Raw genomic sequence first — 22,220 nt, 5'->3', positions numbered from 1 at the left:
TGTACCCCTTTAAGAGACTTGGGTGTGAAAAGGGGACCCTCACACATACCCGGCACCCATTTTGCCTAAATACCCCCAGTCCAATCTTTACGCTGACAGAAATTTTTCACACCGAAAAAAAATCTTGTTGTGGAAGCCTGGTACATTCTCTAGAAGACCAACCGTTGTAGTGACACGTTAAAATATTAGGGCGAACTGGTGGAGGTTTTATTTTCCTAAATCGATTCCATCAATAGAAGAAAAGTACGATTTGGAATATTACACGAGCTTGAAGATCTCTTGACATAACGCTTTTTGCTAAAAACTGATATTTTGGGGTTGGAAAGACAAAAAGGGCGCTAAAAATTTGTTGTTGGAATTATGGAAAAACTCCTCCTACATTTACCCTAGAACTTCAAGCAAAATTCAGAGCATTATAAGTACAAAGTATTTACCGAATACACCCCGGGCATCCTAGTGTAGTTTCCGATTCCAATGCCGTAATACACCACTAGCTCTGTAATCTTGTCAGGATTCCTGATAATTTGGCCTGCCCTGGTCCTGTCTAATATTCAGTTAACTGATACAGAAGTTTCGCATTCTGTCCATTGAGATAATTAATAAACCCTGTTTTGACCAACCATTAAAGATTTGGTTTCATTTTGGGTATAGTCTTAAGAGAAAGCTTGCGTTATCCCACTTATTTTACCAACATAAAAACTATTTTTTTATTTCATTCTGTTCGCACTTCAGACTTCTTTGAGTACTTGTTTTGGTTTCCTCTTAACATCATATTTACCATATCCATCACAACCTAAACAGGGTTGCTCATTTCACAACCGTAATTCGCCCTGTGACGACCGATTGATATCTTATTTAGTGCGAATTAAGCAAGGTCAAATTTAGCCAGGTTATTCATCAAATTAAGATCACTTTCTTTCAAAGTAACCACACTATCCTGAGGTTGACAGAGAAAACCAAACTATGACGCTTACGGTACATAATCCAACTGGAGTAAAGGTCATTTCACGGCCACAATTAAAAATTGTAAATTTGTTCTTTAACAATCAAACAAACTCCTGTCAGTCAGACTTGGTAAACTACAAAATTTCGAACCAAAAGGAAATCTTATTAAAACACATTCCCTTTTAAGTGTGCACTTTTTCCTGCTACCAGGTAGAAATCATGCCATGGTAATTATATTAATTCACTTGAGAGTGGTTTAAACTTGGTTGCAAAAAAGGTTGCACACTTAAATCAGATGGGTTTTGGTACAAAATTTTGTAGTTTACCAAATAGGCTGTTATTCATTTCAACTTAAAAATGACAAGTATCATTTATCATATCAAGTCTCAATCTAGATAAGACAAGATAAGCAAGCAAAATAAAAAGAGCAAAAAAAACTAAGTGAAAAACAACACATACCATGAGTTATTTTATCCATCAACAACAAAGATTTTCGTTTCCCATTGGTGTAGGAGTTTTGCTTCACAACCATATTATTAATCATCTTCTTCACTTTCCTATTGTTCTTCTTCTTTATCTTTTGGTTTTCTTTTTCTTCTTCTTCTTCTTTTTCACACTCCTCACTTTCCAAATAATACCTTATCTGTCGTATATTTTTTAACAGTCGAGGGTGAGCTCTTTTTATCATCCAGCTATCGAGATCTCATTTTTGTAATATCCTTCTTTATATCAAATTCACCTCTTTGTTGCTTTATCATTATTTTTTTTTATATATTTATATTTTCATACCGTTGCTTTATATAATGTTTTAACCTGTTGATAAAGGATGATATTTATTTTCGTTTTATCATTAATTCTTCTATTTTTAATCTGTTTCAACGGCTTTGCTTCCTTTCTTTATCAAATTTTCTGCCGTTTTTATTTTTCCGATAAAGAATAAATGAGATTTATGATAATGAAAAGAGAATTAGAAGTTCTCATTAGAAGTTAGTTGGCTAGGCCACTCATTCAATTACTTTCCGATCGAATAGATCAAAATGAAATTTAGATTTTTTCATTCCCCTCCCTTTTTTTCTTCATAAACAGCATATTTTAACGCGCTGAAATCTGGATAAAAAAGAGTTTGTTGGGTCCAAATCTATTAGACACCCCTGTCTTGAGATAAAAATTTCTATAAAATCTCGATGGGGGTAGAAATCCTATTGCTCTAAGATTAAAAAATCCGGTGGGGATGGTTTTTGAGGTGCAATTTTTAATTTAGACACAGATGTGTTATTAGGGTCGAATGGGTCAAATGACGTTAAAAATACCTGAAGACATTGCATAAAGGACCCCTCCCCCCAACGGAAACCCCGATCACATCATCACGCTAAAAATATTCTAAAAGCACCATCACCACTACACACAAAATAAATTCTTAAATCAATCAAGCATTATGATTGTTGAAATTATAGATCACTCCATCGTGTCAAAAAAGTTATAATTACGCCCATCACACAGACCATTTTGGGGCCTCATTTGACCCCAATAAACCCCTAGGAAGCCTAATAGGAGTTACAGGTGTATTTCACACACGACCCGATACACGCTTTTTTTTATATAAGAATACACTTTATAAGAATGTCCATGATGAAAATGGCCAGAAAATTAAGAATATGCTAAGAATATCACCATCGTGGAATTTGGCTACTCATGTCATGCTAAGAATGTCATTTAAAGTATTTTCAATTATAAATTGTCAATTACTCCCAAGTAAGGCTCACTCCTTTCACAAAAATGCCATTTTATGCTTGACATACGTCTCAAATGTTAAATCTAGTCTAAATTACTTAGGAATCTAAGAATGCTGTAAGAATATTTTAGGATGATTTTCCCAAAAAAGTTAAGAATATCCATGATGAAATGGATTTACACCATTCTTATAAAAAAGCGTGTAAACCAGATACAAAATGCTTTGTACTGTAACGTCTCTGAGTTAAGGCAGTCAAATCTTCCAAATAATATCAAAATTAAAAATTAAATCCAAAAAAGAATTAAAAGTAATATTTTTCAAATGCTTAAGTCACATCTTCAATTATTGATACATTATTTTCTGTATTCAACATAATATTCCAGTGTATACGAATCATCACGCTAAAAATGAACAAAAATGACTAAATTCCATGATAAATTTTCCAAAATGATCAATGTTAAATACGCCGGAGGACGATAAATAATATTTTCAAATTAAAAACTCTTTCACAGTTAAAGTTCACAGAAATCCACTGTTTTCAATATTTTAACAGAGAATTTTATGAAGAATAAAAAAACGAAAAAGACAAAATATTTTGACTTTTTATGAATAAAGGTCTTGACCTGTCCGTTTGTCTCGTTCGATAACGTTTTAACTTTATAAACAAGTTCACTTTGATATGATAAGGTTCAAAGCCTAAGGTCAATAATCGATAGGAATAATATTAAAATCCTTCGTAAAAGATCGGGTGGTAATTTCTTCTATTTTTCCAACTGCCTTTATCACTCGCCTATCCAAAATTCAGGATACTACGCATGTGCACCGTGCCGACTTAATGAGTTGTCTAGCATGATAGATCAGGCGCTTGCCATCTGGCACACAACGTTGTTTCAACGTTCATCTAACGTTCACAACGTCCATATAACGATAGATGAACGTTGAAACAACGTTGTGTGCCAGCTGGGTTGCTGAATAGGACGATCTGTTAATATCACAGATATCTGTGAGCTCCGAAGGACTAGATAAGTTGCTTTATACTTATTGGCCAAATGACAACTATAATCTCGACTTTAAACGGCTAATATAACAGTATACTATACTTTATCACTCTTACGGGGACTCGTTATTTTCATGCTATTTTACAACTAACTGAACTTTAAATGCACACAGATGCAAAAAGCATATTGTCCAGGCCTTTGTACGTACCTAGACAACTTTATTACTTCACAGGTACATGAAATTATTAGCGGGGAATAAAAAAGTTTAGCCGATCTACTGTTAACCTATACCCCCAGCCTACTACCCAAGACTCTTTTCCAGCTGAACTCTTGCTTGCGTTCATTAAAAACGTACCGTGACCTCTTTCTCCAAAATTCACCAACCGTTCAAGTTCAGCCTGTTAGACAGGACTAATCTGAAAGAATTTTTTCATCGTGCAAATGCTCGGGGCGCGCACTCAATTCAAAAACGATCGTACGTGCGGCCCAAAATTAGGCCTTTGAAATCGGAACCTTAAAGTGCAGAGAAAATTTAGCAAGTTTGAGTAAATTTGGGCGAAAAATCGACCCTCACTGTGCATTTTTTTGAAATTTTTTAACATTTTCAGGTAGCATAGTGTCAAATTTTCCAAATTTCATTTCTCATTTCGACCCTTACAGTGCACTTGGGAAGCTTGGAAAAAGGACCCTAAGGGCCGCACGTAAGGTAGTTCATTTACCTTGAGTACCCCCCCCCCCTCCAAAAAAAAATGTCTCTAATGAAACAACAGATCATCTTTTTTAGCGTTTTCGAGCGTTTTATTGACTTGGATCGATGAGATTCATCGAGCCTGGGTAGAAGTATAGTCATTAGGAATGAATTAATACGTGCAATACGTGGAGTAATCAGGATCTGGATTTAATCATTGTCGAAATATATTGAGAATTTACTGTTTTTTAACGTTTTTCCGAATTTAAAGTTCGGGTGAGAATTGCTATTTAACAGTTCAACTTTCTTTCATTGAATATTTTGCCCGGGGGTACTAGGGTTGCGAGCTGATGGGGGGCGGGGGTGCCGCTCAACTTTCGAGCCTTGGACCCTTACCGGGACTAAAACAGAGAAATCAAAACAAAGGAAAATTTTGTGAATTTTACGACCCTTATTGGGACAAATTTGACCAATTTTGACCAAATTTCGATCTTTCCGGAGGTCGAAAGTTGAAATTTTCCTATTTCTCCGTCCCTCAAGTGGGATTGAAATTTGATGTTCTGATTTTTCTGACCCTTAACGGGACTTTGGAAGTCCAAAAAAGGTACCCTTAAAGAAGGGCGGCAAGTATTAAGTCTCAAGTCTCATGTTAAAACTCAGAGTTAAAACTCCGGGGTCAAAAAACCGTCTACAACTTGAAGTGAAGTGAAAACCCGGGGGGGGGGGGGGTACTTAGGCAAATGGAGGGTACGGTATGGGCCGCCCCTGAGGGTACCTTTTTTGGACTTCCTAAGTCCCGCTAAGGGTTAGTTAGACGATGCTATCGTCCGTATAATATTAGTTTGTATATTATAAAACGTAATATCTTGCGCGGCGGATAGAGTCTGTGTTTTACACACGGACGATATCAACTTGGCGTTATAAATGGTGAAGGCTTCTTCATAAAAGCGAAAGACATATATCTATTTTTCGGATCCGGTATGCGGGAAAAGTGTCAGGACCTGCAGGCGACCTAGTAGGGTTAGGTATGGGTGTGGTTTGGGTGTGGTTACGTACCAGATTGGCTAGGAATTGGGTTATTATCAGTTAGGGTTAGGGTTGGAGTTCGAAAAAAGCACTCTTTTGTGATTTTCTCTTCATATAGTCTAGTCTGTAGTTTGTACAACATAAATAGCCGTCAGAAACACTTTGCCGGCATGAATCCGTGGCGCAGTGGATAAGGCATTGGGTTTCCAAATGATGGAACTTTGCATTTGGTTTTGGTAGGTTCGAATCCCATCGGTGGCGATCTTTCGATAAGTCTATTAGTCAGATAGAAAACATATAGAAAATAACTCAAATAGAACCAGGAAGTCAGAAAAACTACGAACAAGAGACTGGAAAGTACGAAATAAGTCCAGATATGTCTTTCGTCTTTATGAAGAAGCCACGACCGTTATAAATATATATATTTTTTTTTAGGTAAAATATATTTCCCAGAGCCTCAGTTGACTGGGTCTAAAACTGTAACATTATATAGTATTTATAAAATTTACATTATCGTTTTTGCTTTGAAATATATATCATACGGTCAAGAAATAAAATTTATTTGATTTCACATCCTCTGTCTCTATTGTCAAGTTCGTTTAGGTCGCCTAACTTTATGTTTTTGAGGCCACGGGAGCCTCTAACACATACAACCGCAGTTCTAATTAGACTGAACATAATTTTCCTCTTCACCCAGGTTGAGGTGCAGGAGAAAGATGTCGAGTGTTTTTCTGAGAGCATCTCAGCTAGCCTCTGGTAGAATCGGGCTGTCTCTCTACTCATGCCGCCATTCGAGGAAAATATCAACGGAGTGAATGTGGCATTTTGACGAAGCACGTCCTTGTTGTATTTTCTCTTCTTTTCTTACTCCATTGCACGGAATGAGGCTTGAAGAGACTGGTTTCGATAGCTAGGGGCGAATGGGTAAAATACCCTAACATCAACAAATGCCCTTTGCATTCTCTGCCAGAATCCTCTAGCACTCACATCTGCGCGCAGGTCATTATCAGCTGTTTCGTCAATTGGTGGTTCTTTACGCACATCTTTGCATACGGTGGATAAAAGCTCGGCAGTGACATCACGTATCTCGTTGTGACGTAGAGTAATCAGACCACCTACTTTACAGCATAAAGCATGATCAACATGGAAGGCTGCTCCGCAGATGCATTCAGTTGGTAGACGATTTGGTGGCCGCCCATACCTGATGAAGATTGCATCCACAAACTCTCGCTTTGATAGGTTAAATCCCTCACTCTTGAGCGGTAATGCGGAAAGCCATATGGAGGCGTCTGTCTGCCCGATGTCGTTTGCTTTATAAATTTGCGTTATAAATAATAAAATATATCCTGGTGGAGGGAGGTTTCCCGCGGTTTTTGTATTTCGGGTTAAATCGGGGAAACCTGACGAATCCAAGAGAAATTGCAACATCAGAAAGAAGGAACTCAAAATCAACCAACACAAACCAAACAACCACTGTGAATAGTATGTACATCCAAAGAAAGGTTTAGGTGAGAAAGAATTTCCGAGTTTCTGTATATATTATGTCATTCAGGTACAGGTCAGGTGAATTTCCAACATTTTTTATATTTGGCAATTTGGGGAGGCGGGCTGTGCTGTACCGTACTAGACTAGGTTTGCGACGAGGCAGGTGATTATAATGGTACCGTGAGATCGGGTAACTTGCATCAGTGGAGGGAAACTTGCATAGCCATCAAATGACTGACCAATCAAAGCAGCAAAATTTCAAAACAAATGAATACGCAGCTCTGCTCACAGCTCTGCTTTACTATTTTTCTTTGGTTTAACACTTTGTATTTTAATGACCAGCCAGGTCATTCATTTGAGGGCTATGCATGTCCAGGCGGTGTCAATCGAACTGTTCGATTATCGAACTAATCGTACTTATTCGAACCCTATCGAACGATAGCTGTTCGATTATACCGAACCCAATCGAACACCTATCGAACCTGGAAAACTTTTGTAAAGTTCGATGACTGTTCGATTATACGATTATAGTTCGATCGCAGTTCGATGAATACGATTGGTTTGATTAAATCGATTTATACCTTGCCGCCCAATTTTTTGTTTATATTCCAAGGGCGTATTGGCGGCCGCCCTCACGGGCTATTCTCGCGGGCCATCCTATAATGCTATATCTATCCCATCGAATGGGACAAGCTGGAGCTTTTAGTCGTTAATTTGTAAAAAAAAAGATTTTAATTTTTATTACTTTCTTTTTAAAGAAAGTGTTGCATCTCTATTATTTCAAATGAGCAATAATGAGTGGTGCCTGTGTTTTGATTAAACAACCTCGTAATTTTCTGAAAGGTAAAGAAAAGTAGAATCAATCCGACACAATCATCGAACCACATCAAACTTTCATCGAACCACATTGAACTTAAATCGAACTCATCGAACATCAATCTAACTTCATCGAACAAAGAACACTCATCGAACTAAATCGAACTTATCAAGAAATTTTCGTAAAGTTCGATAGCTGTTTGATCGGGTTTGGTAATCAAACAACTATCTTTCAATTTTGTTCGATAACGTTTGATGGTTCGATAACGAAAATCCGTTCGATAGGGTTGGGTTGACACCGCCTGGGCATGTTAGCCTCCACTGATGCAAGTTACCTGATGTCACGGTACCGTGAGAGGTCCTAAAGCCGACAGCCCAGCCTAATTCCGACCCCCCAAATAACTGTTATGAAAAAAAATTCTATGTTTACAAACATTCCCTCTCCAAGTTGAACAATAAACTATTGCTAGAACTCTTGAAACAAAACAACTATCAAGATAGCTATAATGTCAAGATGTCAATTAATGTAATTAAAAAGTGTGAGTTGTAAAAATAATTACCTTTTATTCTGGATCAGTTGCTCATGTTTAAAACGATACAGTTTTGTAATAAAAGTGACTTGTGCGGGAAAATACGAAACAACTTGGACTGGTTTCCATCAAGAAACAAACAGACTAAATTGTAAAAATGGCGCGAAGTTGAAAAAAGGGTGGATGTGGTAGCGCTAATTTGAATAACAAACATCGAATCAATGAGGCGGCAACTATCAACGCCCTCTTTACCACCTATAAGTCCGGATGTTTATTTACGGAAGGCCCGCAATCGGACAGCTCTTCATTTAAAGTGTACTCTTTGACGACATATATTATCTTTACTAGAATAATAGGAGCAAGATGTCATGTAATACATAATAATTGTTGTAATATACATTGTCTATTTGTATTCTTATAATATAATGTAATATACGTCGTCTATATGTATCCTTACACAAAGTCCTAGCCCCGCAATCAAGCCAAGTGCCAGTGTAAAGTAATAGAAACCAGGCTTGATTACGTAACGTTTCAAAATGAGCACGCTTGTACACAGACCTCTTTTATATTTTCGACGTGCTTTGGAAAATCAAAACATCCCGTTACTTTTTATGATGATGTTACTACTGTTGTCATTTATGACGGTTGAAGGATCATAGAAAGACATTAATATATTCTTTTGATTTATATTTCTAGATCATTAACATTCAATAGAAATATTACTAAAACATATACATTGTTGGTATCAATTCATTGGAGGATCTTTATTCATGTTAATGATCTTCATTGCTCAACTTGGATGAATTTTGTTTGATTGGTACTGACTCAGTCGCCATACGATAAACTGAACAATGGTTGTGCTCAATTGTCCCGTTGCAAATTGTGACTTTCGCACTGATGATGTTGATGTCATCGGTGCTGCAGCCATTCTGAATCTACATGCCCATGATCATCGCAACCCAACGCCTGCTCCGGCCCAACAAATTGCAAGCACGCCAAAGCTTGTCCGCCCAAAAGTCGAGCAGAACTCCACCGGAGAGGATTGGAATGCTTTTCTTAGACGATGGGAGACATTCCGAATTGGATCTCACATTGCTGATGCAGCAGCTCCCACTCAATACTGGAATGTGCTACCGAACAGCTTGGGAACATTGTTCTGCGAGCCCACCCAACATTCACCACCAAACCACTTGCTGAAGCTTTGACCATCTTGAAATCAATAGCTGTTGTGCCCGTTGCTCTTGGTGTATTACGAGCTGATCTTTCATCAATGCGCCAGGACCCCGATGAACCTTTTCGTACTTTCGCAGCTCGTGTTCAAGGAAAGGCTGAGACCTGTGAGTTCAAGACTGACTTTGAGATAACTTGTAACGCTTGTGAGAACGTTTTGTACGGAGAGACTTATTACACTGATGAAGCAATACGCGATGTGCTATTGAACGGAATTTCAGATCTTGACATCCGTCGTGAGGCACTCAGTTCGGATGGTATCCAGACAAAGTCAATCGCTGACACTATCGCATTCGTCGAGACCAGGGAGACCGCCCGCAATGCCAATCCGTCTTCTCAAGTTTCAGCAATATCTGAATACAGACGCTCTATTAGAGACAATAAGAATAATAATCATAGAGACAATCGTCCTCGTATACCATCACCTTCCAAATTTGACCAGTCCAAGACCGCCTCATGCCCGGACTGCGGATCGACCTTCCACCTCTTCACAAAGAAAGCTCGGGGATGGAACCGAAAGCCCTTTACACGCTGCCAACCATGCTGGAGAAAGCTAAATTCTAACTCGAAACAGCAAAGCACCACTGGGTCAATCAATATCGTTGAGGATGACGTATTTGGTCAGGTCTCTGCCATCAACATGCCCACCGATTCGTCCAAACATAAAACGCACACACTGAACCATCAGATTTTCAGCAAAGGGGAATGGAAGAAAGCGAAAATTAACGCCCATCCTAAAGTATACCTGAAATTAAGCCTTGATAACCAGACACCAGGTCAAATTGACATTTCAGCTATTGCAGACTCAGGTGCCCAGTCGGACCTGTGGTCTCTCGACCAATATTTGAGTGCTGGATTTCGTAAATCAGACTTATTACCAGTATCATTATCATGCAAAGCAGCCAACCACTCTCCCATTCGCATTGAGGGTGCCTTCCGAGCTGTACTGAAGGGACAATCTAAATTAGGCAGGGGGGGGTCGGTAGTAAAATCTCAGACATAATGACGTTTACTACGGTGGTGGTGTGACGAAAAATCGAAAAAAAATTTTACTACCCAGGGTAGTTAAATACTAAAATGGGTGGTATCTATGTGTTAAATGTTGAAAAAATTGTACTACCTGGGTAGTTAAAACTGGTAAAATTAGCAAATTTTAGCTATTTTTGTAATTCTTTTAATTTTTTGGATGACTTTTCTGAAAAAATGTGAAAATTTTTATAACTTGAAAAAATTTTCTGTTGGAAAGTTGTTTGCTGCAAACAAAAAATTCTCAATATTTTTTGTCAATATAAAAAAGTCTTTTATTCTAAGGGCAAAACATTAATTTTTGCACAAAGTGAAAAATGTGTCACAGAAATAATAATTTTTTAGCTTTTTTTGTAAAATCAGTCCGAAAAGCAACCAAAAAATAGGTGGTCTTTATGACAAATTGTCCCAAAAACTTTTACTACCAGGGTAGTAAAATACCTCTTCCAAGAGTCTGGGTGGTGGTATGTAAAAAATCGTAAAAATCCTTTTACTACTCATATATGTCTGAAATTTTACTACCGACCCCCCCCCCTGAATCAGGTAGCATGATAACTTGTCGCACATTGATCTACGTTAGTCGGGACGTTAAGACTATGTATTTGTCATACGAAACAATGCTCTCTCTTGGCATAGTTAATCATGAGTTTCCATCAGTTGGTCAGTTCATGAATCCCAGTACTCAACCGTCGAAACCAGATGTTGACCAACCAATGTTAAGTGGCATATTCGAGACGAACGTTGAAGTGATGTGTGATTGTATAAGAAGAACACCTTTCCCACCTCCCCCGACGAAACTTCCTTTTGAATGTACCGAGGAAAACATTCCTGAGATGCGTGACTGGTTGCTCAAGACATTCGCTGGTTCAACCTTCAATACCTGTCCACATCAGCCACTCCCTACCATGACCGGACCTCCAGTCGAAATTCATCTCAAAGAAGACGCCAAACCTGTTGCTCGACACAAAGCGATCCCGGTACCCATTCATTGGCAAGAGCAAGTACGTCAAGACCTCTTCCGTGATGAATCACTCGGTGTTATCGAACGTGTCCCTTATGGTGAACCCTCGCAATGGTGTCATCGCATGGTGGTCACCCGTAAACATGATGGATCACCACGTTGAACTGTTGATCTCTCCCCCTTAAATAAACACTGCAAAAGGGAGACTCATAATGCTGAATCGCCATTCCACCTTGCAAGACGGATCCCACGACACACATGGAAGACGGTTACTGACGCATGGAACGGTTTTCATAGTGTCCCGTTGCGTGAATCCGATCGTCACCTCACAACATTCATCACAACATATGGTAGATGGAGATACAAACGTGCTCCTCAAGGTTTCTTGTCATCTGGGGATGGTTACAACCGTCGCTTTGACGCTATACTCGCTGATTTTGATCGAAAAGAGCGCATTGTGGACGACACGTTGTTTTATGATAATGAACTCCAAGAACATTGGTGGAGAACTATTGACTTTCTTATAACTGTCGGTAATGCTGGTATCGTTCTTAACCCAAATAAGTTTCAGTTTGCCTCTCGCGAGGTAGACTTTGCTGGTTTCCGCATTACTAGTGAACGCATTGACCCACTTCCCAAATATTACAATGCGATCAAGAACTTTCCTACACCTAAATCAACCACAGACATTAGAAGTTGGTTTGGGCTAGTGAACCAGGTGGCGAACTATGCTCAGCTTCGCCAGTACATGGAACCATTTCGTCCTTTTCTGTCACCCCGCCATCCCTTCAAATGGACAGCTGAACTCAACAAGGCTTTTGAAGATTCCAAGCTGGCCATTGTGGAAGCCATTCGTAAGGGTGTTGAAATCTTTGACCTCGAGCGACCAACGTGCCTTCGCACCGACTGGTCGAAAAAGGGAGTCGGTTACTTCCTTCTACAAAAACACTGTTCCTGTCCAGAAACGACTCCAGACTGTTGCGAAGATGGATGGCGCATCACCCTAGCTGGATCAAGATTCCTATCCCCTGAAGAGCAGAACCTTGACGAACCGATTGAAGGAGAGGCGCTTGCTATCGTTTATGCCCTTGAGCAGACTAAGTACTTCACCCTTGGATGTCACAACCTTATCATCGCAACAGATCACCAACCTCTTGTCAAAATTTTCGGTGATAGAACACTTGATGAGATTTCTAATGAGAGACTGTTTAAATTAAAGAAAAGGATTCTACCATGGTACTTTAACGTAATCTGGGTACCAGGTGAAGAAAATTCTGCAGCCAACGCAACTTCACGATACCCTTCTGCTGATCAACCTAACGATTGTGTTCCATGGATGGAATGTCTGGCTGCCTCAGCTATTCAAAACGACACCCACAATCTCACATCGATAACATGGGAGACTCTGTCAGCAGCTACACGTACTGATCCTACATTTATCACCCTTCGAGAAGCCATTATTCAAGGATACCCTGAAGCCTATCGAACAGACCCGACAACAGCTCCATTCTGGCGTTATCGCGACAGCCTCCACCTGGTCGAAGATGTCATAGTTTACAATGACCGTGTCGTGGTACCATCATCTCTCCGACCTACTGTTTTGGACGTGCTTCATTCAGCCCACCAAGGAGCTTCAACTATGGCTCTTCGTGCCCGTGCTACAGTCTTTTAGCCTGGCATGACGGATGATATTGAACGGCGACGTCAATCATGCAGAGATTGTATCAAGAATGCACCCTCTCAACCACGCCTTCCCAGCGAAGTGACCGCCCCACCCGCAACACCTTTCGAACAAACATTTTCTGATTTTTTTGAATGTGTCGGTCAGCATTACCTCGTCATCGGGGATCGATTGTCTGGTTGGTCGGATGTCTTTCGCTCACCTAAAGGATCGCCACAAGCAGGATCAGAGGGGCTTATCTGCTGCCTTCGAAATTGTTTCGCCAGATTCGGTGTTCCAGAAGAAATTTCTAGTGATGGAGGTCCAGAATTTGTCAGTAAAGCTACAGAAGATTTCCTTGCCAAATGGGGAGTTCGTCATCGCCTATCATCTGCTTACAACCCGCAGTCAAATGGCCGAGCTGAAGTTGCTGTGAAGACTACCAAACGTCTCCTTCGATCGAACACATCTCCATCAGGAATACTTGACAATGATCGCTTCATCCGCGCAATGATGCATCTCAGAAACACCCCAGATCCAGACTGCAACGTCTCACCAGCTGAAATCGTATTCGGTCGACAACTTTGTGATGCATTTGCTTTCGTTAACAGACTGGAGAAGTTCAACAATGACAACATCAGCCCAGTTTGGCGTGCTGCTTGGAAGAAAAAGGAGGAGGCCCTTCGACAACGTTTCCACCGATCAGCCGAAGAACACAACAACCACACACGACCGCTACCTCCTCTTCGTTTCGGCGATCGATGCTACATACAGAATCAAACCGGTCCCCATCCAAAACTCTGGGAGCGTTCTGGTACCGTTGTGGAAGACCATGGCCACAGTAGTTACACACTAAAAGTCGACGGCACTGGTCGCGTCACACGTCGTAACCGTCAACATCTTCGCCGATTCCAACCTGCTTCAACAGAAATTGTCAGCAGGCAATCATTCGTCGGTCAGCCAGTACCCGCTTCCATTAGACATGAATCTCCACCTCCCAAGGCACAGGAACCTGCACCGAGCATTCCTGCGACGTCCCCATCGTCGACAGTTCCTGCACCCATGGAAATCCGTCCCATCCCTGACGTCCCCATACAAGACGAACCATCCCATCCCGAAGATCAGTCACCTAACAAGAGTCCTCCCCCAGTTGTGTCCACCCCACAACCACAACGCCAACGTCGTTCACCTCGTCGTTATGAACCAGAAACTGGACATTGGAAATGATACGAACTGATACTAATGAACTGTACATAAACTGATATTGTACTTCTTCCTATTGACTTGATTTTGACTTCGTCAAACTGGGGGGATGAAGGATCATAGAAAGACATTAATATATTCTTTTGATTTATATTTCTAGATCATTAACATTCAATAGAAATATTACTAAAACATATACATTGTTGGTATCAATTCATTGGAGGATCTTTATTCAACGGTGTGCATATTGCAATAAGAAAATATGTTTTAATGTTATAAGAAGCATATTATTGTTATTTGGTTCAATTGGTTCAGTGTATCAAATCTCTCAGTTTAGTTGATACTTTGGTATCTTCGTTGCGTCACAGCGAAAGGTTTGTTTTTATTTTAGTTTGTATCTTTGAAAGACCCCATCGGCTTTAGGCTGGGCTGTCAGCTTTAGGACCTCTCACGGTATGTCTGTGCAAAAGTTAAAAGAACATAATAAATTTTGTGCAACCCTTTGAGCAACTATTCTGCCAATTTTTGGTGGTGAAAAATTATCAAATTTATCAAATTATCATATTTATGATGACCCTTTTGAGAGGGAGTCAAATATTTCATAATTTTGGCATCCCCCCCCATTGGAATTAAATGCATTCAGGGGAGCTAAGGAAAATAGTCCCCGGGTGTTGCAAAATCTTCTCACAGCTGGATCTGATTATTGGCTTATTAGATTGTTAGGACTTTGAGCAGATTAGAAGTGATTCCAAACCTTGTTATTGAAATTTTCCTACAGTTGGCATTGTATTCTGACAGATTTACTGAGAATCAGGTATTCACTCAACCCTAAAATTTCTATTTGGCCATTTAAAAGCACTAAGAAAGTTTGACATAACCAAAAATCTAAAAAATATTTTAAGAGTTTGTAGATTTTGAAGGTTGTTCTAACTTAAAGTTTAGGACAACCTTCAGGTACCCAGGCCTAGCCTGATATCAGATTGTGAATGTTTTCTGCACACCACGCTGAAGCTCTAAAGGGATGTGTGAAAACGTAACAATCTAACAAATATGCAATCTGGAAATCGTAAGGACCGCGTTCGTCTAAAAGGACTAGGAATGACAACAAAGTTGCGTATTGTGTTTATGAATAGGGCGCCGTATCAGTTTTTAACTTTCTGGCGCACAACAAGATTCTTGTTGTAGAATTTTCCGCGGGAGGAATTTCCTCAGATGTATAATTTTCAAGCGCCCTCAGAGGTCTACCGCGCATAAGAAAATTATGAACAGCTGTTATCAGGTTACCCAGGTCAGGATACAGATACTGGTTTGTTGGATTTGTGACACTTAAGAGAAATCTTGAGAATTGTTGGTAAGGTTATATACAGTTACTTTAAAAATCATTTCCAGCTATTAATTGTGTCTACTTTTCAATGATTTTCAAAACTTTGAAAACTTTTTCTGGTGTAGCCAGAGCCAGATGGTACTGATCGATAAATTTGATTATCGAAGTAATCAATAATGCTTGAAGTAATCGAACGGCCACTTATCGATTAACAATCGAATGTCAAGTACCAAAATTTCAAAAAAATTGTGAGTATTTGATCACTTTCTTGACAACCCTTGGAAGACTCAATAACCGTTCGAGTACTTTGATTGTTATTGATTATTTTCGATAACTTTGACAACTTCGATAACCAATTGATTACTTCGATAACCAATTACTATGATATATCTTTAAGAAAAACCAAAAAAATGACCTAAAACCAAAGCACAAAAAGAAGGCCCGCCATAAAAGATTTGACCCCCTTTCCCAGCCATTTCGCCCGCCATTTTGTGTGCCTTCACTCTGGGTTTCCTCAAGTATATAACTCATATCGCGCGTTCTGATTAGTCGGAGAAAGCGAAAGTGGTTTTCGCATGTGAATCGCGTGTTTTAATTGGCCGAAATAAACTTGGTTTCAGATTATTTTGACGCGCTGCTACTGGAAACATATTTGATAAAATCGAAGGCTGGAAGGTACTCAATCGTACTCAATACGATTGAAGATATTCAATATGATCGAAGGTAATCGAAAAGTAATCGAAATGATTGAACAAATCGAAAATGGTCGAAGAAAATGCCATAATCTGGAGTCGAGTTAGTATTCGATCACCGATAAAATCGATAGGTGGTCAGACCACCTTCGATTATTATCAATCATTATTGATTACTTTGATCACAATCGAATGTTCGATTAGTACCGTCTGGCCAGGGCCTTATATTTTTGCCTCGCCAGTCAAGAAAAATCGCACATAAGAAAATTTTTGACTTAATCTTTCTCAAAAATGCTTATAGATATCAATCACATGGGTTTTATTTTTTGTTCCTGAAACTACCTTATTGGAACTAATTTTCACGGTTCCAAAAAATTGCATTTCGCTGGTTTCAATTTTTGCAGTTTTTTCATTCTGGAATTTTTGCGGGTTTTAATTTTCGCGATTTTGCCCTTTTTTGGACAAATTTCTTTCATTTTCCTAGGGATTTTTCAAATTTTTCAATAAAATTTGAAAAAATTGTATTTCGCGGGAATTAATATTTTCGCAGTTTTTAACTCTCAATTTTTTTTGCTGGCTCAAATTTTCACGATTTTGACAAAAAAACGCGAAAAACACTGAAATTAATTCTCGCATTAGGTAAATTAGTTCCGATAAGGTAAGCAACTTTCTCTATCAAGAACGATGAACAGGTTTCCCCAACATTAGTTGATTCGTCTACCCCCTCTGCACTTGAACTGGAGTGGAAGAACCCATTCCCCAAAAGAGATTCAACCCAGATGTGAGATATATTTGCAAATCGTTTTTGGATATGAGGCTCCTTACTTCCAAAAATCAGAAAGCCAGCCCAAAACAAGTTTCTTTGTATTTTCAAGCTTACACATCTCTCTGTTATCTTTCCTTTTTTATTTGAACATTTCATCTTCTTTCATCAGGTTTTTCCACTCTGCTTGTAGTTCGTTTTTGTTACTATGTTTGAATTGTAGTATTTGTTGATATTTCAAATAAGAAAAGTTTGTATCATTTTCATAATACTATAATAGACAACATGAGCCCTAGAAAAGACCTTCTCACTCAACATTTTAGTTTAAAAAGGTCATGAACCAATTATTTCTAACTAAACCAGGCATATAGGATAACCTCACCTCCTAGTCTGGTTCTTACAGACAATATTGCTCATATACTTTTTTCAGGGCACTTCTTCGACCACTTCTAAAAGAGAAGTCAAAATTAGCTTGCTCAGAATTTGATGTCAGTTGCATTTGAATAGTATCAAACTTGTTAGCATTGCAGCTGTTCTGCTTTCTTCCTTGCCTGGCCAGTCTGAAAAGAAGCGAAATGTTACGCCAGAGCTGCACCAAATTAACTGGGAAAAGTTGAAGGCAGCAGATCTCAAACCTCAAATCTACGCCAGAGATATCCGGCGCACAAGCCGCAATTTCCAGACTGGTTGCCTGGGAACGTAAACAGGTTTTTGTTTCAAATATTTCAGTAACCATGATGAAATAGCTTGTCGGTTGTGCCCACAAAAACTAATTGGCTTCAATTTTTAATTTTGACCCTTTATTTAAAAAACCTCATAACTTCACAAAATATTAGTTGACATATTGACATTCTATATGAGTGCCCCAAAGAGCACGAACAGAGAGGGTTCTACATCAAAGTTTTAATTCTATATACCTATGGACCCATTTTTGAACCACCTAGTAGTAAACAAAATTAGATGATTATCTTTTCTCTCAAATTCAAAAATGTATACATGTACTTTGAGCTTTGTGCTTCTGTACTAATATAGTCGAATGTACAAATAATGAAAAACAGTGCATAAAAATTATTTTGTAAACTGTATTCTGGATTTTGTTCATGACAGGGGGGTCAAGCAGTTAGTACAAGATACTATGCCTACTAACTACTTTTTTGCAAGAAGATAGTAACACCACCATCTTTTGTATACTTAGTACAGTTAGTACTAAACTAAATTTTGGGTCAAATTTACATACACCACCCTTGAAAATGGCTTTTTGACCACCATAAAGCAATAAAATTGGATAAAACAAAATCTAATATCTTAAAATGTTTCACTTTTCCATTTTTTCAATAGGAAATTACAACACTTTTGAATATTTTAGAATATCGAATTTCTATGACAATCTAATTCTTTTTTATTCAATTCTAAGTCTTTTTTAACATTTCAAAAAAAAAAATTATTTTTTGAAAATTTGGAAAAGAAATTCAAACTTCCTAGAATTTTTTTTTGTAAAATAAGATGTTTTTTTGAAAAATGTCCTCACAAAATTTCTTTTTTCATGCATTTAGTACCAAAATTTGGCAATTTTTTAGCAAGGGACCACCCTTTTTTGCAGTTAGTACATCTGAGTACCAAGTGACTTCATCCAATTCACATGGCACACCACCAGGATACTAACCGGCATAGTGTTTTGTACTAACTGCTTGACCCCCCCCCTGATCATGAAACGCATGAATATCAAGAATTATTATGATTTTTTCAGAGAGGAAATAATAGAATGGAGCAAGACCACAGAAGTGCTGCATCGTTGAGATATGACAGAGAGTCTGAACAAGAAGAAAATGAAGTTTTTATTCAACAGCCTGCTGAACCATGGAGAAATGCAATAGCATTTTGGTTACTTGGTCTGTGTAACAATTTTGGCTATGTTGTTATGCTTAGTGCTGCTTACGACATTTTAAAAGAACAGCAACATAAACAGTCAGATGATCCATCCGGTCATGAAACCTTCCACTGTAACCCAACCTCCACTGGTGTCGTCCTTATAGCTGATGTTTTACCTGGTTTATTGATCAAACTGACTGCTCCATTCTACATGCAGAGAATCAACTACCATGTGCGTGTTGGTTTGTGTGTCTTTTTATTTGCTGCAAGCTTATTTACAGTGGCTTATTCGTCATCAGTGGCAGTCAGTTTGTTTGGTGTCGTGCTAGCAAGTATTAGTTCTTGTGTCGGGGAAATCACTTTTTTAGCTTTCTCTTCATATTACACAAAAACTGTGATTTCATTTTGGTCATCTGGAACTGGTATGGCAGGACTTGCTGGTTCACTGGCATATGCTGGCCTCACTCAAGCAGGGTTGTCAAGTAGAGATACATTACTCTTGCTTCTGGTAGTTGCTGTTGTATGGATTATTGCGTTTTGGGTTATTTTGAAGCTGCCTAATCAATATAGACTTTGCAGTAGAGCTAATTATAATAGTGATGAGAATGACCCTCTTATGAATGAAGATGCTGCATCAGACCGTGTTTCTTACCTACCCATGTCGTCCAAATTGAAAATGATGATTCCGCTATTAAAATTTATGATCCCGTTGTTTTTGGTATATCTAGCTGAGTATACTATCAACCAAGGCTTGTATGAATTGTTGTACTACGATACATGGCTTAGTCAACCAGAACAATACCGCTGGTACCAAGTAGATTACCAATTAGCTGTTTTTATTTCTCGCTCGTCAATTAAATTACTCCCAATCAAGAAAATTATCATCCCAGTGATTGTCCAATGGTGTATTTTAATCACTCTTACTGTCGAAGCTACCAACCCATTTCTAAGATATATCTGGTTTGCTTTGGCAATAGTGTTTCTGGAAGGTTTATGTGGTGGTGCAGTATATGTCAATGCTTTCACTTTGATATCTGACTCCTCTACAAGTGAAAACAGAGAATTCAGAATGGGTGCCGCCAGCATGGCTGATTCGATCGGTATTACCCTGGCAGGAATTATTGCAATACCTATACATAATGCTATTTGCGATTACAGAACTTAGTTCTTTAACATTTTATTACAGTGGAGTCTCCATAACTCGAACACGCACGGGGAACAGTAGAATTATGGAGTAAGGCTTATTAGGCACTGTAAACTGAATGGACCATGAAACTTGTTTGAGTGAGAGAGACATTCGAGTTATGGAGGTTCAAGGCTCGAAATAACGATTTCAAGTGGGTCGGACAAAATGTCCGATCAGGGTTGCTTTAGCTTGAAAATTATGATTTTTGGGTCGGACATGAAGCCATTTGGGTCGGACAATGTCCGATGTCCGACCGTTATTTCGAGCCCTGGAGGTTCGAGTTAAAGATACTCCACTGTAATCTGCAGCAATTGAAAATTGATAATATGGGTTTTATCTATATATTAATAGCGGTAGTCTGTATGTCGTTTTGTATGTTTGTCTGTTATACTTTCGTTTTCGCACGCAATGTTTTTGTTCTTCCAAAAGATAACTTTTAGTTCTTGCTCCACAAATGTGTTAAATCAGATTCGCGCCGTTTTATAAAGACTTTGTTTTGATTGATAGATTAGACTTTTTCTTTTTTTTTCTTTCTTTTCTTTTGTTTTATGTTTTCGAATGTAATTAATTAAATTTGATTTGAGACATCCGAATTCTTTTCAAAACAAAAGAAATCTTTTAAACAGAATCGTTTGTTAGAACACCAGCAACATTAAAAATACATTCAAAAGGCGGTAAAAACTAGAATTCTTTCTTCGTAAAAAGGGACCTTTAAACATCTATGTCGATAATTATTTTGCTGTAAATCTAAGTCATTGTTGAATTTGAAAAATTATTGAAGTTATGACGAAGTTATTTTATAAAAAGCAACATAAAATTGCGGGTATCACCTGGTATCACGTATTTTCCAATTCTTAGTGGGACTGAAGTTTGATTTTCCGATTTTTCAAACTGCCATGTTTCAAAAAAGGCACCCTTTTATTTCACTCCGCTTATCTTGACATCAACGTTTTCCTAAACATTAAGAACTACGGCAAATATAACGCGAGCGAAGCGAGAAAAAAAATCTAATTGCAGAGCCGTCTCGGACGTCGCTGGTCGCCGGTATTGTGTAATTTGGGAATGACGCCCTTTCTTTTTTCTGATCATTTTTGCCACAAAAATCTTTTTCAAAATATGGTTAAAAGATACGTCACCCGGGAGGGATAGTGTCAAACTTTGAAGAGAATTCTTCCCTTTAATTTTGATTTCATCGTGTTTAAGCCACCTTCCCAACATCTCAAAGGACTTTAAATGCGTTCAGCAAACAGCTAAACCGGCGTGCGACGCCGGGTACCGGCTAGTAATTTATATTAGTCTACACAATAGACAGCTCCAGGCTTTTAGGCCTTACTCTTGGTCTATAGGCACTGCTATAGGCGGCCACTAGTAACCCTCACCGGGGATTGTTTAATAATAGGTTTAAACATAATATACAACTTTCACAAAATGTGTTTAATACACAGCTGATTGGCTTAGGTTTTGAAACTCTCTATTGTTTCATTAAACCTCAGTGCGCATGCGATTTATCTGGAGAATTTCAATATTCAAAACAAGAGCAGTGCTCATATCCCGAAGAGTAGGAAACGAAGGAAGATATGACTAGCCTAAATTTATATCACATCATCTTTACATTTTAAGAATAACAAACATTTGCTTTTTGACAGATGTTCATCAGTGTCCATTGGCATAAAGGAGTAGCGAACTTTTTTGACCTACCGGGAGGTCCTTTAATTTGACCGTTGTCCGTTCGTCTGTTACAAGCTTTTCTCGGGATTGGCTCATTAGTTTTTTTTAATTTTTTGCACAATGATACAAAATGGCAATGCCTGAAAAGTGACGGAGCCCGATTTTTGAAAAAACTTTTGGGGGGCAAATTTGGGCCAAAAACTACCTAAAAATAAGGTTTTTTGGCAGAAAGATAGAGTGCAAGGTACCCTAAAATGTGGCTGAAGTAATTTTTCTTGGAAAAATTTTTTTCGTCGTAAAATACGGATTTTCTTTTTTGGGGGAAATTCTGTTTTACCATTTTCCTGTTAGCAGCTTTTCTCGGGATCGGCTCATTATTTTTTTTTCACTTTTTGCACAATGATACAAAATAGCAATG

General features: G+C 38.6%; 3 protein-coding genes across 3 annotated transcripts in view; 2 read left to right on the top strand and 1 right to left on the bottom strand.

The window, feature by feature from the left end:
- LOC136812157 (potassium voltage-gated channel subfamily A member 1-like) overlaps window positions 1-1,542 on the bottom strand; it is a 35,255-nt gene extending 33,713 nt beyond the window's left edge. The window contains exon 1 of the mRNA XM_067068626.1: window positions 1,405-1,542. Within this exon, the coding sequence (XP_066924727.1) occupies window positions 1,405-1,489 (85 nt within the window). The 5' untranslated portion in view covers window positions 1,490-1,542. The remainder of the gene's footprint in view (window positions 1-1,404) is intronic.
- Window positions 1,543-6,828: 5,286 nt separating this feature from the next.
- LOC136812169 (battenin-like) lies at window positions 6,829-20,714 on the top strand. Its single transcript, XM_067068646.1, has 2 exons — window positions 6,829-6,897; window positions 18,827-20,714. The coding sequence occupies exon 2, from the start codon at window positions 18,842-18,844 to the stop codon at window positions 20,111-20,113; it is 1,272 nt and encodes a 423-aa protein (XP_066924747.1). The 5' UTR covers window positions 6,829-6,897; window positions 18,827-18,841; the 3' UTR covers window positions 20,114-20,714.
- On the top strand, window positions 13,100-14,496 carry LOC136812156 (uncharacterized). Its single transcript, XM_067068625.1, has one exon. It carries the CDS (start codon window positions 13,116-13,118, stop codon window positions 14,322-14,324), a length of 1,209 nt encoding a protein of 402 aa, XP_066924726.1. The 5' UTR covers window positions 13,100-13,115; the 3' UTR covers window positions 14,325-14,496.
- Window positions 20,715-22,220: the final 1,506 nt, after the last annotated feature.

The sequence above is a fragment of the Clytia hemisphaerica genome, unplaced genomic scaffold, assembly GCF_902728285.1.
Source record: "Clytia hemisphaerica strain Z4C2 unplaced genomic scaffold, Clytia hemisphaerica genome assembly, whole genome shotgun sequence".
NCBI lineage: Eukaryota > Metazoa > Cnidaria > Hydrozoa > Leptothecata > Clytiidae > Clytia > Clytia hemisphaerica.
This window is presented reverse-complemented; position numbering and strand designations above follow the sequence as displayed.

Coding starts and splice junctions, on each gene's coding strand:
- LOC136812156 (XM_067068625.1), top strand. CDS start 13,116: ATGACGGATGATATTGAACGGCGACGTCAATCATGCAGAGATTGTATC.
- LOC136812169 (XM_067068646.1), top strand. CDS start 18,842: ATGGAGCAAGACCACAGAAGTGCTGCATCGTTGAGATATGACAGAGAG.